Source organism: Falco cherrug, chromosome 1 (genome assembly GCF_023634085.1).
Source record: "Falco cherrug isolate bFalChe1 chromosome 1, bFalChe1.pri, whole genome shotgun sequence".
In the NCBI taxonomy this organism is placed as follows: domain Eukaryota; kingdom Metazoa; phylum Chordata; class Aves; order Falconiformes; family Falconidae; genus Falco; species Falco cherrug.
This window is the reverse complement of record NC_073697.1, coordinates 106,412,425-106,431,416: the sequence shown is the minus strand read 5'-3', so window position 1 is coordinate 106,431,416 and position 18,992 is coordinate 106,412,425. Positions and strand designations below refer to the sequence as shown.

Here is an 18,992-nt window from a genome sequence, read left to right as displayed (position 1 = left end):
GAAAACATCCAAAATCTGGGTGCTAAAGTAAAAAAAAAACCAAAAACAAACCAACCCATAGCAGAACAGGATTGCCAGGGTTTCTGACTATCTTTAAAAGCCAAATATTGACTTGGAGAATGGCTTTCTAAGAAAAGGGCTCTTAGGAGCCACTTCTATGAAACTAGACATTGCCTCAGAAAGGAGGATTAACGACGAATGAACCGAAACGACAGCAAAACCAATATTGATTATTTCAATTGATTGGGTTTTAGCAGTCATATTTCTTGCTTAAGATCAAGATGCCTTCTTGTGAGAGTTGGAGGGCGAAAGTTAACAGTTGCACACTTTCCATCTAGTGACAGTCTGCACATGCATCAGCTGGGGAAACAGCAAGTACTGCAAGGTTTTACCCTGTGGTTTGTTGTTGTTTTAATTTTAAAAAGCACTGAAGAGTATTCTCTGGTTTCAACTGAACAGATTGAGCAGATTTGCAAATAAGTTGGGCTGCTTCCTTCCCCCCTGGGCGTAGGAGCGGGAGGCAAATCCTACTGTCACAGCCTAAGATAAGTTTCTGTGAAACAAACAGTGACTAAAATAGTTTAAAAAAAGGGATTGAGCTCTCTGCCCATCTTCCCATTTCTGCTTGAAAAATGTCAACTCTTCCAGCTGCAACATCTTCTCCCGCACCATTAGCCTTCCCATGTCTGCAGCAAACTGGGACCTCTGACAAAGGCTGCCTTTGCAATGCGCAGTCAGGATTAGGGCGGATCCCAAACAATGCTCTGTAGGCCAGGGCAAGCAAGGTAGGGGTATCTTTTGCTGTGCATAGAGCCTCTCAGTGCCTTTACATTCCTCAGGGGTTGAAGGATCCTCATAAATGTAAAAAGGCATGAATTGACATAAAGAAACAAGCTCACATGTCTCTTTGCCCTCTGATAGATCTGTGCTGTGCTCTCCCATTGGTCCCAATCAAAAACTTTGAAGCTGGGATGGGAAAAAGATGTCAGCTCCTAAACCCTGTGCTCAGCCCCCTCAGCTGGAAGAGATCCCAGCTGCTTCAAAGTCTTTCCCCACTTTGTAAAATCAGAGGGAGTGTGGGAAGGTGTGCTGCTTCTGGTTCTTCCTGTGCAGATGAGACCTCATGGTTCTCTCATTAGATGTGAACCAGTGGCCAGCAACTGGGGTCTTGTCTGGAGGAGGAGCTGGTGGCAGGGTAGCTTTTCTGCCATGTTGCTGTTCCACTCGCTGCTGGGGGCCTCCCAAAATCCCACTGCCCTTGGAGCAAAGCCTCTTTTCTCCCTGCTTCTCGCTGCTTATCTGTATGTCCCTTTCCTCACACAGGGGTTTCTCAGGGTAAGGTGTTTCCATAGCAGAGCACTCCTCCATCTGCCACTTCCCTTCAGGCAGTGGTTCGTTCAGCCAGTGCATGCATGACACCGTAGACAAACAGCAGTTGATGCCATTTCAGCCGGTTTAGCCTGGTTTGTAACACACTGACATGGAGGAGGCCTGTCTTCGGGCAACCCCTCCATCTGCACCAGCGTGGGTGGGCAGACACAGCTCTGGCACGGGTGCTCCTCCCCACCTTCATCTGCCACACTTGAAGGGAAATTCTCGGCCCTTCCAAGCAGCCTAACACCGTGACATGGCAGCAGGGAGAGGACGGGGGGTACAGCTCGGCAGGGCCTCCCGTGCCCTGGGGAGGCTGTGCATGGCGGTGGGACGGCGGTAACCCAGCCTGGGGCAGGCTCCCAGCAATAGCTCACATCTCTCACCGGGGATAGATTTCCCTTCTGGAAAGGGAAACAATAAGAATAATTTAAAAAAAAATTTAAAAAGGAGCGGAATAAACCCCCAAACCCCGCCCGCCCGTCTCCATGGTACCGGGGGCGCCGCAGCGCCTCGCGTTGCCACGGCAACGGTCCAGGCCTTCCGCCGGCGGCCGGAAGTGGGGCTGCGCGCGGCAGCATGGCGGCGGGATGGGGGCGCCCGCCGGCTGCCACCGCTCTCACGCTGCTGCTCTCGCTCGGCGCCTCTGCGCCCGGGCTGCTGCGGGGAGCGCCTGCCGGCCGCCCCGCCGGCCCGCTGCGGCCTGCCGCTCTGCGTGCGGGGGAAGGTGAGCGGGCGCGGCCGGGGGGAGCAGCTGCGGCCTCCTCGGCCCTTCCGCCTCCCCGGCCCCTGGTGCCGCCGTCGGTCCCGCAGCCCAGGCCTCACCGAGCCTTGGTGGCTGCCTCTCCCGGCCTCCCCCTTGGCCTGCCCTGAACCCCTTGGACCCCCTGCTCTGCCCCCAGGTCTGGGCGCTTCCTCAAGTCCCTCACAGAGCCTGCTGCTTGGTCCGTGGCCCTCCTCTGCAGGCCTTCCCCGCGACCCGCACTGTGTGCTCTGCTCCCACTCCCTTGGCACTTCCCCCGGCTTGCGCTGAGCCTGCTGGGCGTCCACCTCAGCACCCCTCTACCAGGCTGCTCCTGCCTTGGCACCCATCTCTAGCCCTCGACACCATGCAGAGTGGGTGTACACTGCTGGGAGCTTGAGGGATTTGCTTTCCTCAGTCCTTCTGGTATTCCCAGAACGATTTTTATCACGCTTCTAATTCCCATTTTTCTGCTTTTGCCCTGTGCAGTGATTTCTTTTAGCAGGCAGATGCTCTAAGCGGGGCAGTCAGGCTGCACCGGGTTGTGCTCTCAACTGCTATTTTTCTGGCTGAGGACTGAGGGTGGTGGGAGGAAGGTGGATCATTTTGCCTCAGGCCTCACCAAGTGCCCAGGAGAACAGCTCACCAGAGGGCCTGGGAGCACCTCTGAGGTCTGAGAACCTCCAGGCATTTTTTTGTGAGAAAAGTCAGCTTTCTAGCAGTTCAAGAAGTGTTTCTCTTAAGCAAAATCATAGTTACCATAACAGTTAATTTTTGCGTCTCTTGCCTTCTCTTTTGATGAGACTGTGATTTACTACAGATACTGTTGCTTTTTCTAGGCAGCTTTCCAGGAAGCAGCAAGTCAGTCCATATGTCTGCGATACCCAGGATAGCGCTTGTTTTAACTCTGGTTATTTACGCCTAGTTTTAGAGGCCTCAAGTTCCTTCTCTCCTACACCAGGGTAGAAATGAAAGCTATTAATTAATCCTGTAGGCTTACTCTTTCTGTGCTCAAGCAGGTCACTGTAGTGGTTTAAAACAAATTCATTGCTGCCTTCCACCTTTCTGATGTGCTGGTGTGCTCAGTTCACAGGTTAGTTACCTACATCTTTGTCTATGAAGACCTGATATCCTTGACCTGTGGTGCCGTTCTCATCTGGTATTTTGCTGGCAGCTTTGAGAAGAATGTTGGCACTGTGAAGCACTGCTTCCTCACCATTGCATTTGCTGTCCTCTCTGGCCTCCTGTATCTCTTACTCGAGACTGTTGCCTCGAGGGTGTCAGAGGTAGAAGATGCCAAAGGATTCATGCCTGTAGCTTTTGCTACATTGGGTGTGTCCACCACTCGCTCACGGATGAAGAGGACTCTCTTTTTGGGGGTTAGAGTTCCAGTGGTGCTGGTGCCGTGGGTTATGCTCTCTGTAGCATGGTTTATACCCCACTCTTCTCTCTTGAGTAACCTGTGTGGGCTCCTAGCTGGGGAAGCCTGTATCCTTTCCAAGTGCAAAGCCCTGAACCAGAGTGGGATTGCTGGCCCGCAATGGGGAGGGTATGCTGTGGTTGTCATTGCCAAGATGCAGTGGCTTTATGGTGTTTCCTGGGCCCTTGCTCTCCTTTAAACTCTCACTGGCTTTGCTGGTCCTCATCACACCAGTTCTGCGTTTGTTTTTTACCTCAGACTTCTACTTACCCTGTGGCTTTAGTGTGCATAGAGAACACAGAGCTGAGGAGGGTGGTGGTCTGTAAAGGTGGTGCTGGTTAGAACTGGGAGAATTCTCCAGGGAAAATGATTTGACTGGAGCGGGGTTGTGTGTGGCTGCATGAAATGAATGTGTTTTGACTGCAGTTCTCCTTAACATGCTGCTGACTTCAGATGGTCTTGGCTACTGTGTCTGCTTGGATTTTCCAGAGTCAGTGGGTGCTAAGCTGGACCAAGTATTCCCTTTCAGTCTACTAAAGAGGATACCAGGGCTGAAATATATCCCAGGGTCCCTAGCAGAGAGAAGAGTCTTCAAAAGCAGCAAGTAAGTACAGGAGTTCGTGTGAAAGATCTTGTAGGGGAATTTTGAGGTGTAAGTGAAGGCATTACATCACATGTAAAAGCTATATTGTGCTTGTGGCTTCATATCCTGGGTGTCAGGGGGAACATACTGACCCGTTGATGTTACGCTAGTGACATTACTGTGACTAATACTTTATCACACATTAACTCAACCAGGTCTTCCAGTGAAAGCTAAATTGAGGTGAAAGACCTCTCATTTGCTGCAATGGCAGTGTGTACACATGCGAAGTATGACAGCTTAGCTGACATGAAAGTTAGTTTTGTGCAATTCTGCTCTAACATTAGGACTTAGGGCATTTGTTTCTGGCTGTGTGGCTCCCTGGGGCATGATCTTTATCTTTCTTTGCCCCACCTCACCTCCCAGGAATGCTGTGAAGTGAGTTGTGTCCAAATCTATGTAGGAGCAGAGCATTATAAATTAAAGATGTCACAAAGTTCAATGTAGACCCTTCAATACATGTTTTCAGTAAAGGCAAGATTGCTTTACCAAAAAGAAGCCTTGGGGCCCTTGGCTGACGTTCAGGAATAGTTTTAAGTTTGTGTGTATCACAAGCCGTGAGAACTCACTTGTATTCTAAAAAGCTTGGGAATGTAGGTCAAATTTTTCCCTATTCATTTCAGTTTCACAGAGGAAGGATAATTTTCTCTTAAGGGTTAAACCCTATGTATTGTTTAAGCCATCAGCTCACTGTAAAGCGTTCTTTGAAGTGGAAGCATTCCCAAGTGTTTGCATCTGCCCTCACCCATGAGGAAACCATAAAACAAACCCTTGCCTGCAGCAGGAGTGTGCCCCAGACCCATTAGGGCACTCAAACATGTGAGTGCTTGCCAGGGAGGCCAGGCAGATCCAGCAGCATTTGTGCTTTTACTCTCTCCCTTCTGTGCAAGTGCTGCTTTTGGGAGTAGGGACTGTCTCGCTGCATGCTGAACCTGTGTCTGCATCAGTCTAATGCTTCTGCTGATGACTGTTGCACACAGCGTCTCAGCTCTGTGTCTAAACCTGCTTTCTTTAGGTGAGGTGACGTAAATAGACTGTTCTGGCTCAAAGGTATTTACATAAACATTTGACTATCAATCAGGGTGTGGGAAGGTGTTTCTAGGATGTTTCCATTTCTGCAGTTAAATTTGCATGTCTCTGTGTCTTACACACAAGTTCTGTATGTGCTGCTGGGGCTTAATTTTTATTGTTTTGATTCTTATTCCCAACCAAGAGCTCTTGATGGTTTGGGTTTTCTTTATTTATTTTTTTCAAATTTTCATAAAATTTTCATAACATAAGGCGTCAACTTGCTACCGGACAGGAGACATTTCTAGAACATCCAGGCTTTGGTATCATGTTTGTGCCCACAAATAAAATAAAAAAAAATCCAAACCAAAACAAAAATCAAACCAAACAACAGACCCACACCCTGAATAAAAGAAAAAATCCAAGCCCAAAAACCCCAGCATGAGCCAGTTTCTTATTCTTGCTGGGGACCTGGCAGTTATGGTCTTCATGAATATTGTCTTGGTTCTCAGCGCTCATCTTAGGGTTGTGCGTGGGCTGAGCAGTACTCCTGAAGTCCCAGAGGCTTTGGCTTCTAGGCAGATTGCCTCTCTCTTGATGTGTTTCGGTGGGATGAGTCATGCCTTCTGTTGGCAAAGGCTGTTTCTAGACCTTGCTTCTGCATGTTTAATTTTACTTGTAACTTCCCTCCTTTCCCTTTTCACTCTACAACCTGGGCTCTTACTTACACCAAAGGCCTTTATGGCTTCTTAACAAATGACACTTGGCAGCTATGACTTCTCCTGATGAATAACTTAACAGATGTGTCATTCAGGGGAAGGCAGGGAGGATGCGTATGGAAATCAAAAAGCACATTGTCGCTTGGCTTGCGTATTCCTTGCACAAAGAGACCGGGGCCAAGAACCGCGTTTGTTCAGTTGGTGGGGAATTGGTGTGGGTTGGAAGAGTGGGAACATCTGTCCTGGGAGGCCAGTAAACCTATTTTTACTCAAGTGCTGCTTATATTAAGAGCTTCTCCTGCTGTAGTGAATCTCTCTGATGGATTGCAGTGACCTTTCTGAGCACTGGTCAGGAGGAAATCTACCCCCAGGGCACTTCCAGCCCTCATTAGAGGATGCCAGTTCTGAACACAGTGTAACCTTCTGTTCTCTTCCTGCCCAGGATTAACCCCACACCAGGCGCCTACCCCACTCAAAGCTACTACTGCTCTTCGCCTCCGACTCTTCCTACTTCCCAGATGCAGCACCCCAATGTGCAGAGCCAGGGGTTTCAACATATCTGCCCTCCAGGATATGGCCATGTTCTGGGGCACAAGGGATCTCAGCATGGCCATAGTGCAGGACACAGCCTCACTTCTTCCCCCCACCAAGCCGGAGGTGCCTTCGGAGAGCATTATGTGCAGACCCATGCTGGAACCTCGCCCGGACAGTGCTGCCAGCTGGGCATGTTCTCTCCCCCGCAGCATGTGTGCCCCACTGATCCACAGACGCCTGCAGGCGTGGGCCCCCTGGCTGGCATTCAGCAAGCATCAGGGTATCCAGCAGCCACAGCGCCTCCTGTTTCAGCTGAATTTTCAAGAGTGCAGGTGTACTGATCCTCCAGAAAGCAGCAGGACTCTCACATTGTGGCAGGATCACTGCGTGACGCTTACTCGTCAGTGCATTGCTGGCATCTTTGTTGTATCTGGGGTGACTAGAGGAATGGGTTGGTAGCTCCAGTGAAGCCATTCCACTGTTCCCTGCTACAGGCTGCTTTAACTGTATTTCATTTATAATTTTTATATATTTTTTTACTTTTTGATATTGCTGGGGGATGGGGACTGTATCACTTGTGTGCTTCTTGTCTTTTTGGGGTCTTTTTTCATTGCTGTATTTAGCAGCTGCCTTTTTCCACACTGTCACTGGAGTTACAGCGCATCAGCTCCCCAACTCAAGCTAGGAACCTAATTATCAAAACACTGGACTGATCTGGGGTTTAACTAGGGTGCAGCAGTAAGGACATGTCCCAGCTGCACTGAGGCTCTTAGCTCCTATCTTGTTTACAGGTGTGATGTAGCTAGGACACCAAATAGGCAGAAATTGTGGAAGCCTTAGTTTATAACTTAATATTTGAGTGGAGGAGGACAGATATCTTCTACTAGTGACCTCTCCACTAAGAGTGTGCCTTGAAGGGGGCTTGTTAAACCAGGGCTGGGGCAAGAGGACAGAATACAGAACACCCTTTTCTGCCCGCCAAAACGCAGCTCTAAAACGCTGAAGGTCCTTCTTAGCTGTAGTCTGTGCATGCATCAACATGTTGCCTTCGTTTTCTGCTAGCACGGTGCTAGCTCAGCCTGTGTTGCCAGTGCTTGTCGATAAGGCAACCTCAGATGCATGTGAAGTAGTGGGAGATGCTTCAGTAAGGGATTTTGGCCATTTGTGGAGCGAATGTATAGAGACCCAAGGAGCTGGGAGGGACCTTAACAGTGGGTTAGAAGAAATAACTGGAATGTAGCAATGCCATTGGGGGTGTTCGCACTGCTCAGCTTTAGATGTCTCACCCACCAATGTTAGCACAATCTCTCTCTGTTGTCTGCAGAGCTGGTGGAAAGGTGTGTGGGAGAGGGGAGTTTTCAGCAAGGGATTTAGAGCAGGATGCAGTGTTTGGTGCCTGTGGCAGTAACAAAGGAGTTTGGTTAAGTCGCTGGGACTTGAGCTTTATTTCCAGCTGTGTAGCTGCTTTACTGTGCCATGCCCCGGAGGAATCTGCTGTCTCTGTGTCTGTAAATCAGCCAGGATCTCAACTATCACCTTTGACTCTTTGCTTAGAGTTTTGTTGTGCTCCAAAAAAGTAGTGCTACATGAAGCAGAAAGTGCCATTTACTGCTCACAGAGATGTTCTTACAGCGCCTAACCTGTCCCCCAGAAACCGCGATATCCTCAGGGCTCTTTGATGCTATCAGTGAGTGGAGGTCATAGGCACCGTTCAGAGCTGCATGCACCAAAGCATGTACTTGCCTCTTTCTTTTTTTCCCTCTTCAGTGTCTGAAGAAGCCCCGTGTTGCCCTATAGCCACTTCCTTCTCCAGCAGCCCTTCTGGGATGGCTGCCACAGTTACGTGTGGCCTCGCAGGGGCTTGCTTTGGGGGAAGACCAAAGTGAATGCTGAGGACTTGGACCTCAGATGCACATTGGTAAGAAGCTCTGCTTGCAAAGGTCGGCACACCTGGGCAGGGGCTTTCTGCGGGAGGATGCAGCAGTTTGGGAAAACCAGCCTGGAGTTGGTGGCCCGCTCTGTCTCATCCCTGAGTGTTTTGCTCCTCCATGGGATCCCAAAAGGACTTGACTTCATGGTCCTTTTTTTCCTGCTGAAAGCAATTGCGTTGTTAGGTGGTTAGTGTGGAGCAAGAACAGAATAAGGTGCTTGTTTATAAAAAGTAAAAACTTAAAAGTGTGATTTTAATACCAAGAAAGAAATGCAAGAGATGACATTGAAATGTTGATACTCTACTCTCATTTGTGCCTTGATTTTCCTCCTTGTGAGAGCCTCACCTGTAAACCTAGGAATTTGTTCACTGTTTTCTCCAGAAATGTGCAGAATGGTGATGAAGACTAGTAGCAATTGCAGATGTTGTATACCTCCAAATTTTAAGCGTGAAAGACAAAGTACTAAGTCTCCAGGTTTGCTTTCAAGCTGGAGTGTGCTCCTTGGGATGGTGGGTTAGGCACTAGCTGTGGGGCAGGTTGTTGACAAAGGATGTGCACCGGGGATGAGTGGTACTGCACACTGGAAAATGCTTGTGGGGCTGGAATCTGGTTATTTTCCTTTCTGAATTTATCGGTTGATCTAGTAAGAGAACTACTCTCCCTGCAGAGCCTCTAAAGGGATGGCGTGTTTCCAGTGAGTAGTTTCATGGCTTTACAGTGATAAAGGAAGCCCTGGGCTGTAAGAGTCATTGTAGTGTGGCTGCTGGCAGCGAGACCAGCCCCAAGCCTGCCTGGTGTGGGGGGCAGACAGCCCACCTCTTTCCAGGAGGGGCTGTTTTGGCAGTGAGGGACATGCCCCTGTGCAAGGAGCAGGTACCAGCCACTAACCTTTCCACGCTGGGACAAGGCAACCGCCACAGCTTTCCAGGTGAGCCCTGGGGATGGGATGTGGCAGGATGGGTACAAACTCACAGTTTGGGTTTTTTTTCCTTCTGCTCCCAACTCTTTGGTGAGTTTATTGGTGACCTTGGCAGGTCAGTGGGTCTCTCTGACCTCTACAGCTTCCACCGTGTCGCCAGGGCTGTTCCAATCCCAGCTGCATGACTGCCTCGGCACCTGCCTGTCACTTGCAGCGTGTTGTACCAGTCTTCAGTGGCCTTCAGACAGGCGTTTGCAAAGATTTTTTTTTCCTAGTGAAATCTGTTCCCTGCCTTTCCTGTAGGCAGCTGTTTCACAGTGAAATGCTTTTGTATAAACCAGCTGAGGTCCTTCTGTGGAGTCCAAGCAAGTTCCCGTTCCCCAGGGTTTGTGGCAAACTGGGAACTCCTTGCCCAGGGAAGGGAAGTTGCTGGGAGGGAGGGAGGGAAGAAGTTGGGATGAGGCATTTGCAAACGTTGTGTCCAAGGCTGAAAAGAGGAATTACATTTGTAAGAGAGTGAGGTAAAAATCACCAGCTCATTGGGCTTTGGCATTTGCCTAACTAAGCTCACAGCAACATCACTGATCACCCGTTGCAGTACCAGATCATTTCCTTGGAGGGGAGATAGAGAATTAAAGTTCCTAAAGCGGGTAGGAGGGGAAAAAATAACAAAGAAAAAAATCCTTAACCAATAAACCCCCACTTCAGGCTGGGATGGCTTGCTCCTGGGGACCGTGCTGCCCCTGAAGGTTTGCTATTCTGTGCCTCTGGCGCATTCCCAGTAAAACTGCCACTTCTTTCAGCATCAGGATTGCATCTGCTCTGGAGGCAACGAGACAGGAAAGCCCCTTGGGTTGTCCCGTATCCTCAGGGGTCACTGCAGAGTGACAAGTGTCTGGGGACAAGCACTGGGAGCTGAGCCGGCTGTTCCCCCATGCTCGGGGTAGCGGTCGTGCTACGGGAAGGATGATTTGGGAGAACCCAGCTCCGTCCCCTCTTGTGCACCCCCCATGGTGCAAGGGAAAAAGAGTCGGGGGTGTGTGAGGAAAGCAGAACTGGCTTGAATCTGCATCACTGCTCCATCTGGGAGCAACAGGGTCCTGCAGCACGGGGAGACCTGGCAGGAGGCATTGATGCTGGAAGAAAACCAGGTCTGTGTTTCTTTGCTTTCCTGTCACTCATTTGTGGCAAAGCATGCGCTTGCAGCCGGGTACCCTGCGCTGGGGGCTGGGTTACCTGCACCAGGGCCAGGGTGCGGCCAAACATCACCTCCAGGTCCCACTGGGTCCCAGATTGTTTGCTGGCACTGTGGAGGCTCCACGGCCAAAAGCTCGGCCCTGGGGATGGAGGAGACTGGCCAGGGGTGAGCCCAACATGCCTGGTGGCAGGTGGGAGAGAGATGTGTAGAAACAGAGCACTGACTGGATGGGACCCTGCAGGCTGGCCAGGCTCTGCTTCCCCATCCCCCTGGGGTGTTCAGGTTGCATGTGATGAGATGCCACCCCCTTCCCTAACGGGAACAGCACGGGATGGGCTGTGCCACAATGCCTATCCCTGCTCCAGGCACCTGATGGGTTGAGGATGACCCCAAGCCATCAGCCAGCTCTGTTCTGCCGTCCCCTTGGGGCTGGTGTGGGTGCATCCCGGCCACTGCAATGTTTAACCTGTGGCCATTCACCCTGCGGGGGATGGTCACGGACTGGAGTCACCCTGAGGAGCCTCTACCCTGGGGAGCCCCTGCAGGGCTGGTCCCGGAGCCAATGTGGGTGACAGTGGTGCCTGGGTGGCCACGCACCCCTGAGCCCTTTGCTCAGATGCCGTTGTAAAAGGGGGTGTCCCCGCAGCCCTGGGCATTGCTGCCCCACAGTGGGTGCTTCTGGGGTCCGTGCCCCCTCTTGGACCCTTGGGTGCCTGCCCCTCAGCTGGCGCAGACTTTGCACCTTCCCCAAGGGTTTTATTGACTCTGAAGCCAGCGTCAATACGGCGATAGTGGCAGGACTGTGACCTCGGTTGTGCCAGCATATGCTCAGGCCGAGGGAGGGAACCAGCCCCTGGGTGACCCCAGCACGATGCCGGGGGCTGGGCCCTGGCAGTGGGGCTGCTCGGTGGGGTCAGGGCAAGCTGTGGCCAAGCTGGGCTCAGCAGAGTCATGACCCAGGTTCAGAAAGAAAGGTGAGGGGAAGGCACCGCTCCCTCCGTGCCACCGGGAGCCGGGGTGTGAAACGCTCTCCACCAGCATCACTGGGGATGTTTCTGGAGCTGCCTGTGCAACGCGGGGGTGGCAGCAGGGTGAGTGTTTAGAGAAAGGCACCCCAAAGCATCCGAACCCCCTTGCTGTGGGTAAATCAGGAGCATTTGCTTGCCCTGGCTGCAGGCTGGCCAGGCAGAGCAGCCCCTCAGCCCCCCAGGAGGGCTGGTGGTGACCCACCGATGGGTGCCAGCCTCTGCACAGGGACCCCCGTGGGCCCTGCTCCGGGCAGCAGGGGGCTGGGGTCCTGCGGTGCTGCTGAGGGCACCCAGGCACTGGGCACAGCTGCAGCTGGGGGGCCTGGGGGGCCTGGCCCAGACAGGGCCTGTGCCTAAGGCTGCTTCGCACCCTGACCCTGCTGTGACCCCTAACCTGACCCCAAAACTGACCCCAGCCTTGCCCTTGCTATAACCCCAAACCTGACCCCAGTCCTGACCCCAAACCCAGATGCCACCTTGACCCAATGCTGGCCCCAATCCTCACCACCCCCCCCCCCCAGCTACAATGCCGGCCCTAACCCTGACCCCACACCTTGACCCCTGCCCCACTGTGACCTCTGACCCCTAGCCCTCTGAGCACTGACCCCTACCCTTGACCACACTGCACCCTAATGCTAACCGCCCCCGCACCCCCACCCTACCCTGCGTTCCGACCCCTGACAGCTCCCTGAGCCCGATCCCTGACACCCACCTTGACCTTTGACCCCAGCACCCCGCCCTGACCCTAACCCCGACCCCTCTCCCTCCCCGCTGCTCCCTGTCCCTTTAAGACCCCCCTACACCTGCCGCCGTGGGGCCGTACCAACCGCGCCGCCGCGAAGGGGGGGATCCCTACCGGCTGGCGCGCCCGCAGCCCATTGGCGGGCGGGCGGGGGCGGAGCGTTTCTCCCCCCGCTCCTGTGCCCGCGTGGTGCGGTCCTCCCTACGTGCCGGCCGCGCCGGGGCTGCGGGGCGCCGTTGCCGGGGTCGAACGGGCCGGGCCGGTGGGTGACGGGGCCGGGGCTCCCTGGGCTGGGGCCGTCGGGGCAGCGGGGCCCGGGGTGGGTCCCCTGTGGCGGGTCCCCTGTGGCGGGGGCGGCCGGGCCGGGACAGCGGGGCCCTTTCTGGCGGAGCGGAGAGGGCCGGCATCCCTCGGAGCGGGGCTGGATGGTGGGCCCCCGTTATGGGGGGGGCTGGTGTGACTGGGCCTCTGTTATGGGGGGGGCTGGTGTGACTGGGCCTCTGTTATGGGGGGGGCTGGTGTGACTGGGGTCCTGTGGTGGGGGAGATTGGGATGGTTAGGGTCTCTTGTATGGGGGATGGCGTGAGTGGGCCTCTTTAACTGGGGGGGACTGGTGTGACTAGGGTCACCTGCATGGGGGGGCTGGCCCCCCCCCCCTTACTGGGGGAACTGGTGTGGCTAGGGTTTCCTGGGGAGACTGGTGTGTCTAGGGTTTCCTGTATGGGGGGCTGGCATGGGTGGGCTCCTCCTTATTGGGGGGCTGGCGTGACTAGAGTCCCCTTTATGGGGGGCTGGCATGGGTGGGCCCCCTGTTATTGGGGGGACTGGTGTGACTAGAGTCCCCTTTATGGGGGGCTGGCATGGGTGGGCCCCCTGTTATTTGGGGGGTGGGGGTGCCCCTCTAATGCCTGGCTCCCTGGGTCTGTGGGGCAGGGGGCTAGCCAGCACCCAGGCGGCAGGGTCCCCTGCCTTGGGGCAGAGGAGGGGGTGTGAGGCAGGGTGGGCAGCTGGGGAAGGGGGTGCTCCAGGGTGCTGCCCCCCCTGCCTCGCTTCCACTGCACTCAGGGGCTGCTTGTGCTTACCCCATCCCAGGCTGCTGCTGGTTAAAACCTTTCAATTAACTTCTTTTTCTGGCACTTCTCTGCAGAACGTTTTTCACGGCATCTGACTGATGCCTTTGCTGCACGCTGGGCTGGTTTGCTGTTGTTCTGCCTCTTGCTCTTTATAAACCTCTGGGATGTTGAAAGACTGTTTGCCCCTGTCTTTTCCTGATGGTATTGCTTTGCAAAGTGAAATCATTGCCTTAGGGAATGTCCCTGTTGAAGGAAATAATGGAAAACCCCCTCTCTTGGAATATTAAAGCTGGAGAGGGGGTGAATATACCTGGATCATGATGCTGGGAGTTAGTCATCGGTGTGGAATTGATTCTTAGGAAGTTGACTGACTTGCAGGAGTAAGCACAGCTGGTGCACCTTGGGGTGTGCTTTGGTCTGCCAGTGTTTAGACCATGGGTTAGCTCTCAGAGCGTGAGAAGGAATAGTAGTGCTTAGTGGAATGCATATAGAGCAGAAGGATTGCAGAGGTTTTCTGCCTGATCTGAGCAAGTCTGGAAAACTGGAATGAGTTTATACTTCTACAGCTTTTTTAAAAAGCAGAAACATGATATCCAGTTGAGAAGCACAGGGAAGGATCAGGTCTCTGTTTTTAAATCCTGAAAGTGAACCAGTGCTAGTGTTGGTGGGGGCATCCTTTCTTCCATACTGCTTTATCCTTTGTGTGGACTGTAGTGAGCGGCTGCATGATTTAATATTTTTTTTTTTGCCAGCTGGCAGAGCTGCGCTTAGTGGGGTGCGTTGATGCACACATCCCTTTTGCTAGATGAAGGGGAATGTGCTTTCTTCCAATGTTTTTGTAGCTCTGTGAGAAATCCTGATTTCTGTTGTGCACATGCAAAGCAAACTTGCAGATTAATCTGCTGCAGGTGAGGAGACTGGTGTTTTGTCACAGAAGGGCTGGTGAACCAGATCCCTCCTGGAAAACCTGATGTTGTCCCAGTACAGCTCTTGGTTTTCCTTTGGATGCATCTTGTGCTGGTTGATTGCCCTGAAACGGGCTGTGCATGGCACAGTGTGTGGGTTGAGAGAGTCCTCTGTGTTGCACGTGGATGCGATGGTGCACGAGAACTGTATTTGCAAAACACTTTTCTGTAAAGCAGGACAGAAACAGGGAGGTTACTGGTGCTACAGGGCAAAAAAACCCAACTGACGCAACTGAACACTTTCTCTTCATCTTCTAACAAGGAGAGTAAGATGAAGTGTGGGCAGGAAGGAGGAGTGTCACACCACTAACCCTCTGTTAATTAGTCCTGATCTAATTGTGACGGAGTAAAATCTCTTGCTTTGTCATCGCTTTGTAGGCGCCTCCTGTTCAGTCCATAATCTATCGGGTGGTGCCTTCTGGGTAGCCATGGTTGAGCAAGTAAGTGCCTTCAGCAACTTTTATTTTGTTTCTTCCAAAGCAGCTGGAGGAGTTTGACGGGGCCATACGACCAAAACTCCTTGTCTTGTTTTGAGGGAGGCTCTCCCCGTGGCTCGCCACCCTTTGTGCTGGAGCTCACAGGCCCCATCAGTGCTTGTTTGCAGAACTGTAGGTGCAAGGTAACCTCTTGAGCATCGCAGGTTGTGGAGCATCTGTGGGGGCAGCTGGGTTTGGGGAGGGTGGCTGGGAGCTGGGAGCAATGGTTTCTTTACCCAGTTCACCCACATTGAAAGCGGCATGTGGAACTGTGTCTGGAGTGAAATTCCATTTGATCTTTACTCTCTCCTTTGGCTGTTGCAACACAGCCAAAATACCATGTTCTCTCGATCCTGGAGGACTAGGGAAAAGGGTTCCCTGCTCACGTCTTTGATCCTGCTATCTCCTCCCCATCCCTCTGCTCTGGTATAAAAGAAAGCCACCCAGCCGTTACCTTTGCTGACACTGAACTTTGTTCTGTTTCGTGACATGGGCTCTCCTACCTCTAAAAACACAACCTGTAGAACTTGCATAAGTTGCTTTCCCAATGTGATCATTTGATCCGAGTGGTGAGATTACTTTATACTATTGTTGAGAGTGAGTCACAAGCCCTGCAGTGACAGGTGCACCTCTGCCAAGATTGGTTTTTTATAGAGTTTGAAGTTTCATATATCAGAACAAATAATTACAGGCTGCTTGTAATCTCTTGCTGCTTCTCCCGAAGTAAACATTCCAGTCAATTGTGTGCTGCTGATCATTTATGGAATCCAGAAAGAGCGGAAGAGGAGTGCTTGTATCTCTAGTGGCTTCTTTAGGGCCACAAGTCCCAAGAGTGGCCAAGTTTGATCTGCGGTGGCAGATTATTGTAGTGTTCTTGGTTAGTTATCAGCCACTTCTGGGCCTCTAGTTATTCTTTTGCGAGGAATGAGGTAGAGTTATTGACTAACTTTCCATTCTCCCTGTAAGGAGTAGGAGATGGGGAGGCTGGAGTTAAAGATGGGGTTGGATTTTTCTCCTTGGAAAATCTGGCTCAGCAGTGCATGGGCAATTCTGTAGGGAGTTGGTAGGTCTGTCTTTGTGGCACTGGCAAGTATGCTGGATCTTGCTGCATGGTTGCTTGTGAAATGCATCTATTGACTTGCTTTCACGGGTCATTGCTAGCATCTCTCTGTTCTAGCTAACTCCAAGCATTGGAGGAGCAAGCTGGTAAAAAGCCTGCAAGGATTGTGCAAGCCCTGGTTGTGAAACAGGGCTGTATGCATAACTGCTGGAGGTAAGAGGAGCAGCTTGTGCTCTGAAGGGGAAAAAAAAAATATCCCGTGTCAAGTACCTTCTGTTTATGTTGACCGTAGTGGGGTGGGAGTGCTGTTTTTGCAACTGGGGATCAGCCTTTCAGCCTGTGACCTTGCTTATTCCCTGCCTGACTTGTCTGTTGTCCTGTGGCCCGTGGCCCTTTTTGACATGGGGACACCTGCTTTGGGTATGGGATTGATTTCTGAGGTGTGCTGGTGCACGTGACTGTGTGTGGTTGCAGGGGGCTGGGCTGGGTAGTTGCCTGTATTTCACAAACGTTCGGTAACATGAAATAGAGCTCAGATAATCTTACCTGTAACAGCCTGGGAGGTTTGTAGGGTGACTTCACACACTCCTAACAGGGCAGCCAGATGTGAAACCTGGATCTGGGACCAGGAGGACAGATCCCTGGCTGAGTTCCCACGGGATGTAAGGATCATGCAGTAACACCTCCTTCCTGTACAGCAACATAGGAGACACGCTGAAGTCATGTCTGAAAAGCTCTTGCATCCTCAGAGGAAAGCTACCTTATAAATACAAAATGTCCTGGTTCCATCCAAACAGTGCTTGGTTTTCCTTAAAAAAATCCCCCAAACACTATTTTGACTGGAGGCCTTTACAGTTCTTAAACCTTTGCAAGATCTATTTAATCGTGTCCCTCTGATGCTCTTCCAGCTGTTGGTTTCAAAGGAAACCTCCCAAATGAGAACAGCCGTGAGTGGGTTTTTCTCTCCAAACTCCTCCTTGTGGAAGAGGTCAAAATCCGTGGCTACCAACCCTGTCCGCAGGGCTCCCCTCCCTGTAGTGCTGCAGGCAAAATCACAGCTTGTCACACCAACCCTCAACAAAAGCAGGCGGGGGTAAGCAAACAGCCTGTTTGGAGGAACTGAACTTTCAGCTGTGGCAGCGTTGGGTGCAACACTTGCAGAACAACACTTGCAGAAGAGGCTGCTGAAAAAAATACCATATTCCCCTCTTGATGTTAAAAAAACCCCATTTTCAGCAGGACCTGAACCATGCAAAATGCATGCCTGAATGGGTTGCTCCTAAGATTTTGCAGCATTGCCCTCTGAGCAGTTGATGTGACTGCATAGTGCCTGTGATAATTAGCGATGGGGTGGTCTACAACCCATACAGATTTGTCCTGGCTCCTGCATATGGGTGGTGTTGAGACCCCTGTTCCTCCATTCAAACGACGCTCTGAATTTGTTCCTCCCAGTCCCAGGGAGGAACAGTATTAGTTAGCAAGGGGGTTCGGTTTACCCATTGTTCTCAGGTTTTATTTATCCTGTTAATCCTGAAGTGCTTTTTTTTTTCCTGTACTGGCTCAGGTTAATCTGCGTGAAGGAAGGTGTTCGGGTGCCTAAGCTGGTGAGATGCCACACATCCTTGTTTAAAGTTTGAGAGATGGGCTTTTATCTGGTGAAAGGAAATGTGCAAATGTAGTTATTCTGGGTTGCTTTCTTTTCAGACAGCTCGGCAAGTTTGAATTCATTTTTGTGTTGGATAACTCCTTAAGTCCTTTTGATTTAGTGTACTGGGCTCCCTGCACAGCTCCCCCTGCCCCCCCCCCCCCCCTTGGTATATCCATAGGGTAGAGTTGCTTTCTGCTTCAGTAAAACTGTTCCTCGGTTCTCTTCCTTGCTTTTACAACTGCGCTGCTGGCCTTGAATAAGACCCACTGACCAGGAAAAAAATCCAAGTGTGACAGTGAAAGTTCAAATATGCAGTATTTCAAGCTTCAGACTGACTGATGCATGCTCAGCATCTGCCTCGTGCCTAAAATAGATGTTCTGCCAATGTCTGAGCTGGTGTGTCAAGGCCTGGTTAGAAGAGACCTTGCAAGAGTAATTTGTTCTGTTTCACAAAAAAAACAGCTTCTGTGTTTCTTACCCCTGCTTGAGGTGCTGCTGCAGCCGAGTTCTGTGTTCACGTGGGGATTTCTGAGCTGGTGGAAGCATTGGAGGCCCATGGAGAGGCAACTTTTCTAGTGTTCAAGAGAGACTGCTGCTTTCCACCCTTCTTCATTGAGCTGGGGGTGGTGGTTAATGGGAAGTTGTGGTGGGAATACTTGTTTTTTAAATATGTGGGAAGAAAGTGATGCAGAAGTGCTAGGCATGGTGAGCTGTCATGTGTAGTGAAAGCTGAACCTCGCTGTTGCAGGTACTGGTGGAAGTCAGTCCTGGATCACTGCTCACTGTTGCCCTGGCGAGGAAAGCACGCCTTTGGCCCTCGCTGGGTGCAGTCGCTGCCCTGTTTCACAGCAAGCACCAACTTGGGGGGTTAAAACAAGGCTGATGGGGCGAGGAAGCCATGAGGCTTCCCCCCACACTTTCCTTCCCCAGGAGCCCACCTGCAGGATGAGCCCCCCCCCCCCCCCCCCCCCGGAGCAGGGAGCCCAGGCATGGCCACTTGTCTGGTGTCTGGTTGGATCAAAAGCTTCTTGTTGATGGGAAATGCAATCTGTGCAGAGAAAAGGCTAATCCGAGGGCTGCTGAAGGGGTAATGTTAAATAACCTGGATCTGAGTGCCTGTGTTGATGGTCTGCTTTTGTTTTGGAAAGGACCACTTTTCTTGCCAGGTCTCCTTTTACTATAAAGGAAAGGAAAAAGCTAATTTGAGGCTTGCTGAGACTGGCACAGGCTGATGTAAACAGAATTTCTTATTCTAATCGGTTGCATTCATACCCAAAGAGGAATGAGAGGCCATCTGGTTTTGCCCCAAGGGTCTCCTGGCCTAATACCACACACTAGCACATCAGAAAGCCCTCGCTGCGGTGGGATTCTGCGGTGGGATTCGTAAGAGACCGGGCAGAAATGTCATCTCCACCACAGCCCTGCTTTCCTTCTGCAGTTGCCTCTCCTCCTTCCTTGTGGGCTTCTGTCTGTGGGGCTTCTCTTCCTGACACATGCTGGTAACCCTCCTGTCTTGTA

General features: G+C 51.8%; 2 protein-coding genes across 4 annotated transcripts in view; both read left to right on the top strand.

The window, feature by feature from the left end:
* Positions 1-1,930: 1,930 nt before the first annotated feature.
* RHBDD2 (rhomboid domain containing 2) lies at positions 1,931-8,839 on the top strand. Its single transcript, XM_055698346.1, has 4 exons — positions 1,931-2,098; positions 3,207-3,601; positions 3,987-4,137; positions 6,343-8,839. Exons 1-4 carry the CDS (start codon positions 1,962-1,964, stop codon positions 6,773-6,775), a joined length of 1,116 nt encoding a protein of 371 aa, XP_055554321.1. The 5' UTR covers positions 1,931-1,961; the 3' UTR covers positions 6,776-8,839.
* Positions 8,840-12,409: 3,570 nt separating this feature from the next.
* The window catches only part of LOC102057066 (NADPH--cytochrome P450 reductase), a 31,340-nt gene continuing 24,757 nt past the window's right edge, over positions 12,410-18,992 (top strand). Inside the window, exons 1-2 of one of the 3 annotated variants that reach the window (XM_055715321.1) lie at positions 12,419-12,514; positions 14,774-14,909. The gene's annotated coding sequence lies outside the window, so the exon portion shown is untranslated. Of the gene's footprint in view, positions 12,515-14,770; positions 14,910-18,992 lie in introns of all 3 variants that reach the window. The other 2 variants (XM_055715328.1, XM_055715316.1) reach the window with 2 other exon arrangements.

Coding starts and splice junctions, on each gene's coding strand:
- RHBDD2 (XM_055698346.1), top strand. CDS start 1,962: ATGGGGGCGCCCGCCGGCTGCCACCGCTCTCACGCTGCTGCTCTCGCT. Junction 3,602..3,986: donor GCTCCTAGCTGGGGAAGCCT/GTATCCTTTCCA, acceptor TGCTGACTTCAG/ATGGTCTTGGCTACTGTGTC. Junction 4,138..6,342: donor AGAGTCTTCAAAAGCAGCAA/GTAAGTACAGGA, acceptor CTTCCTGCCCAG/GATTAACCCCACACCAGGCG.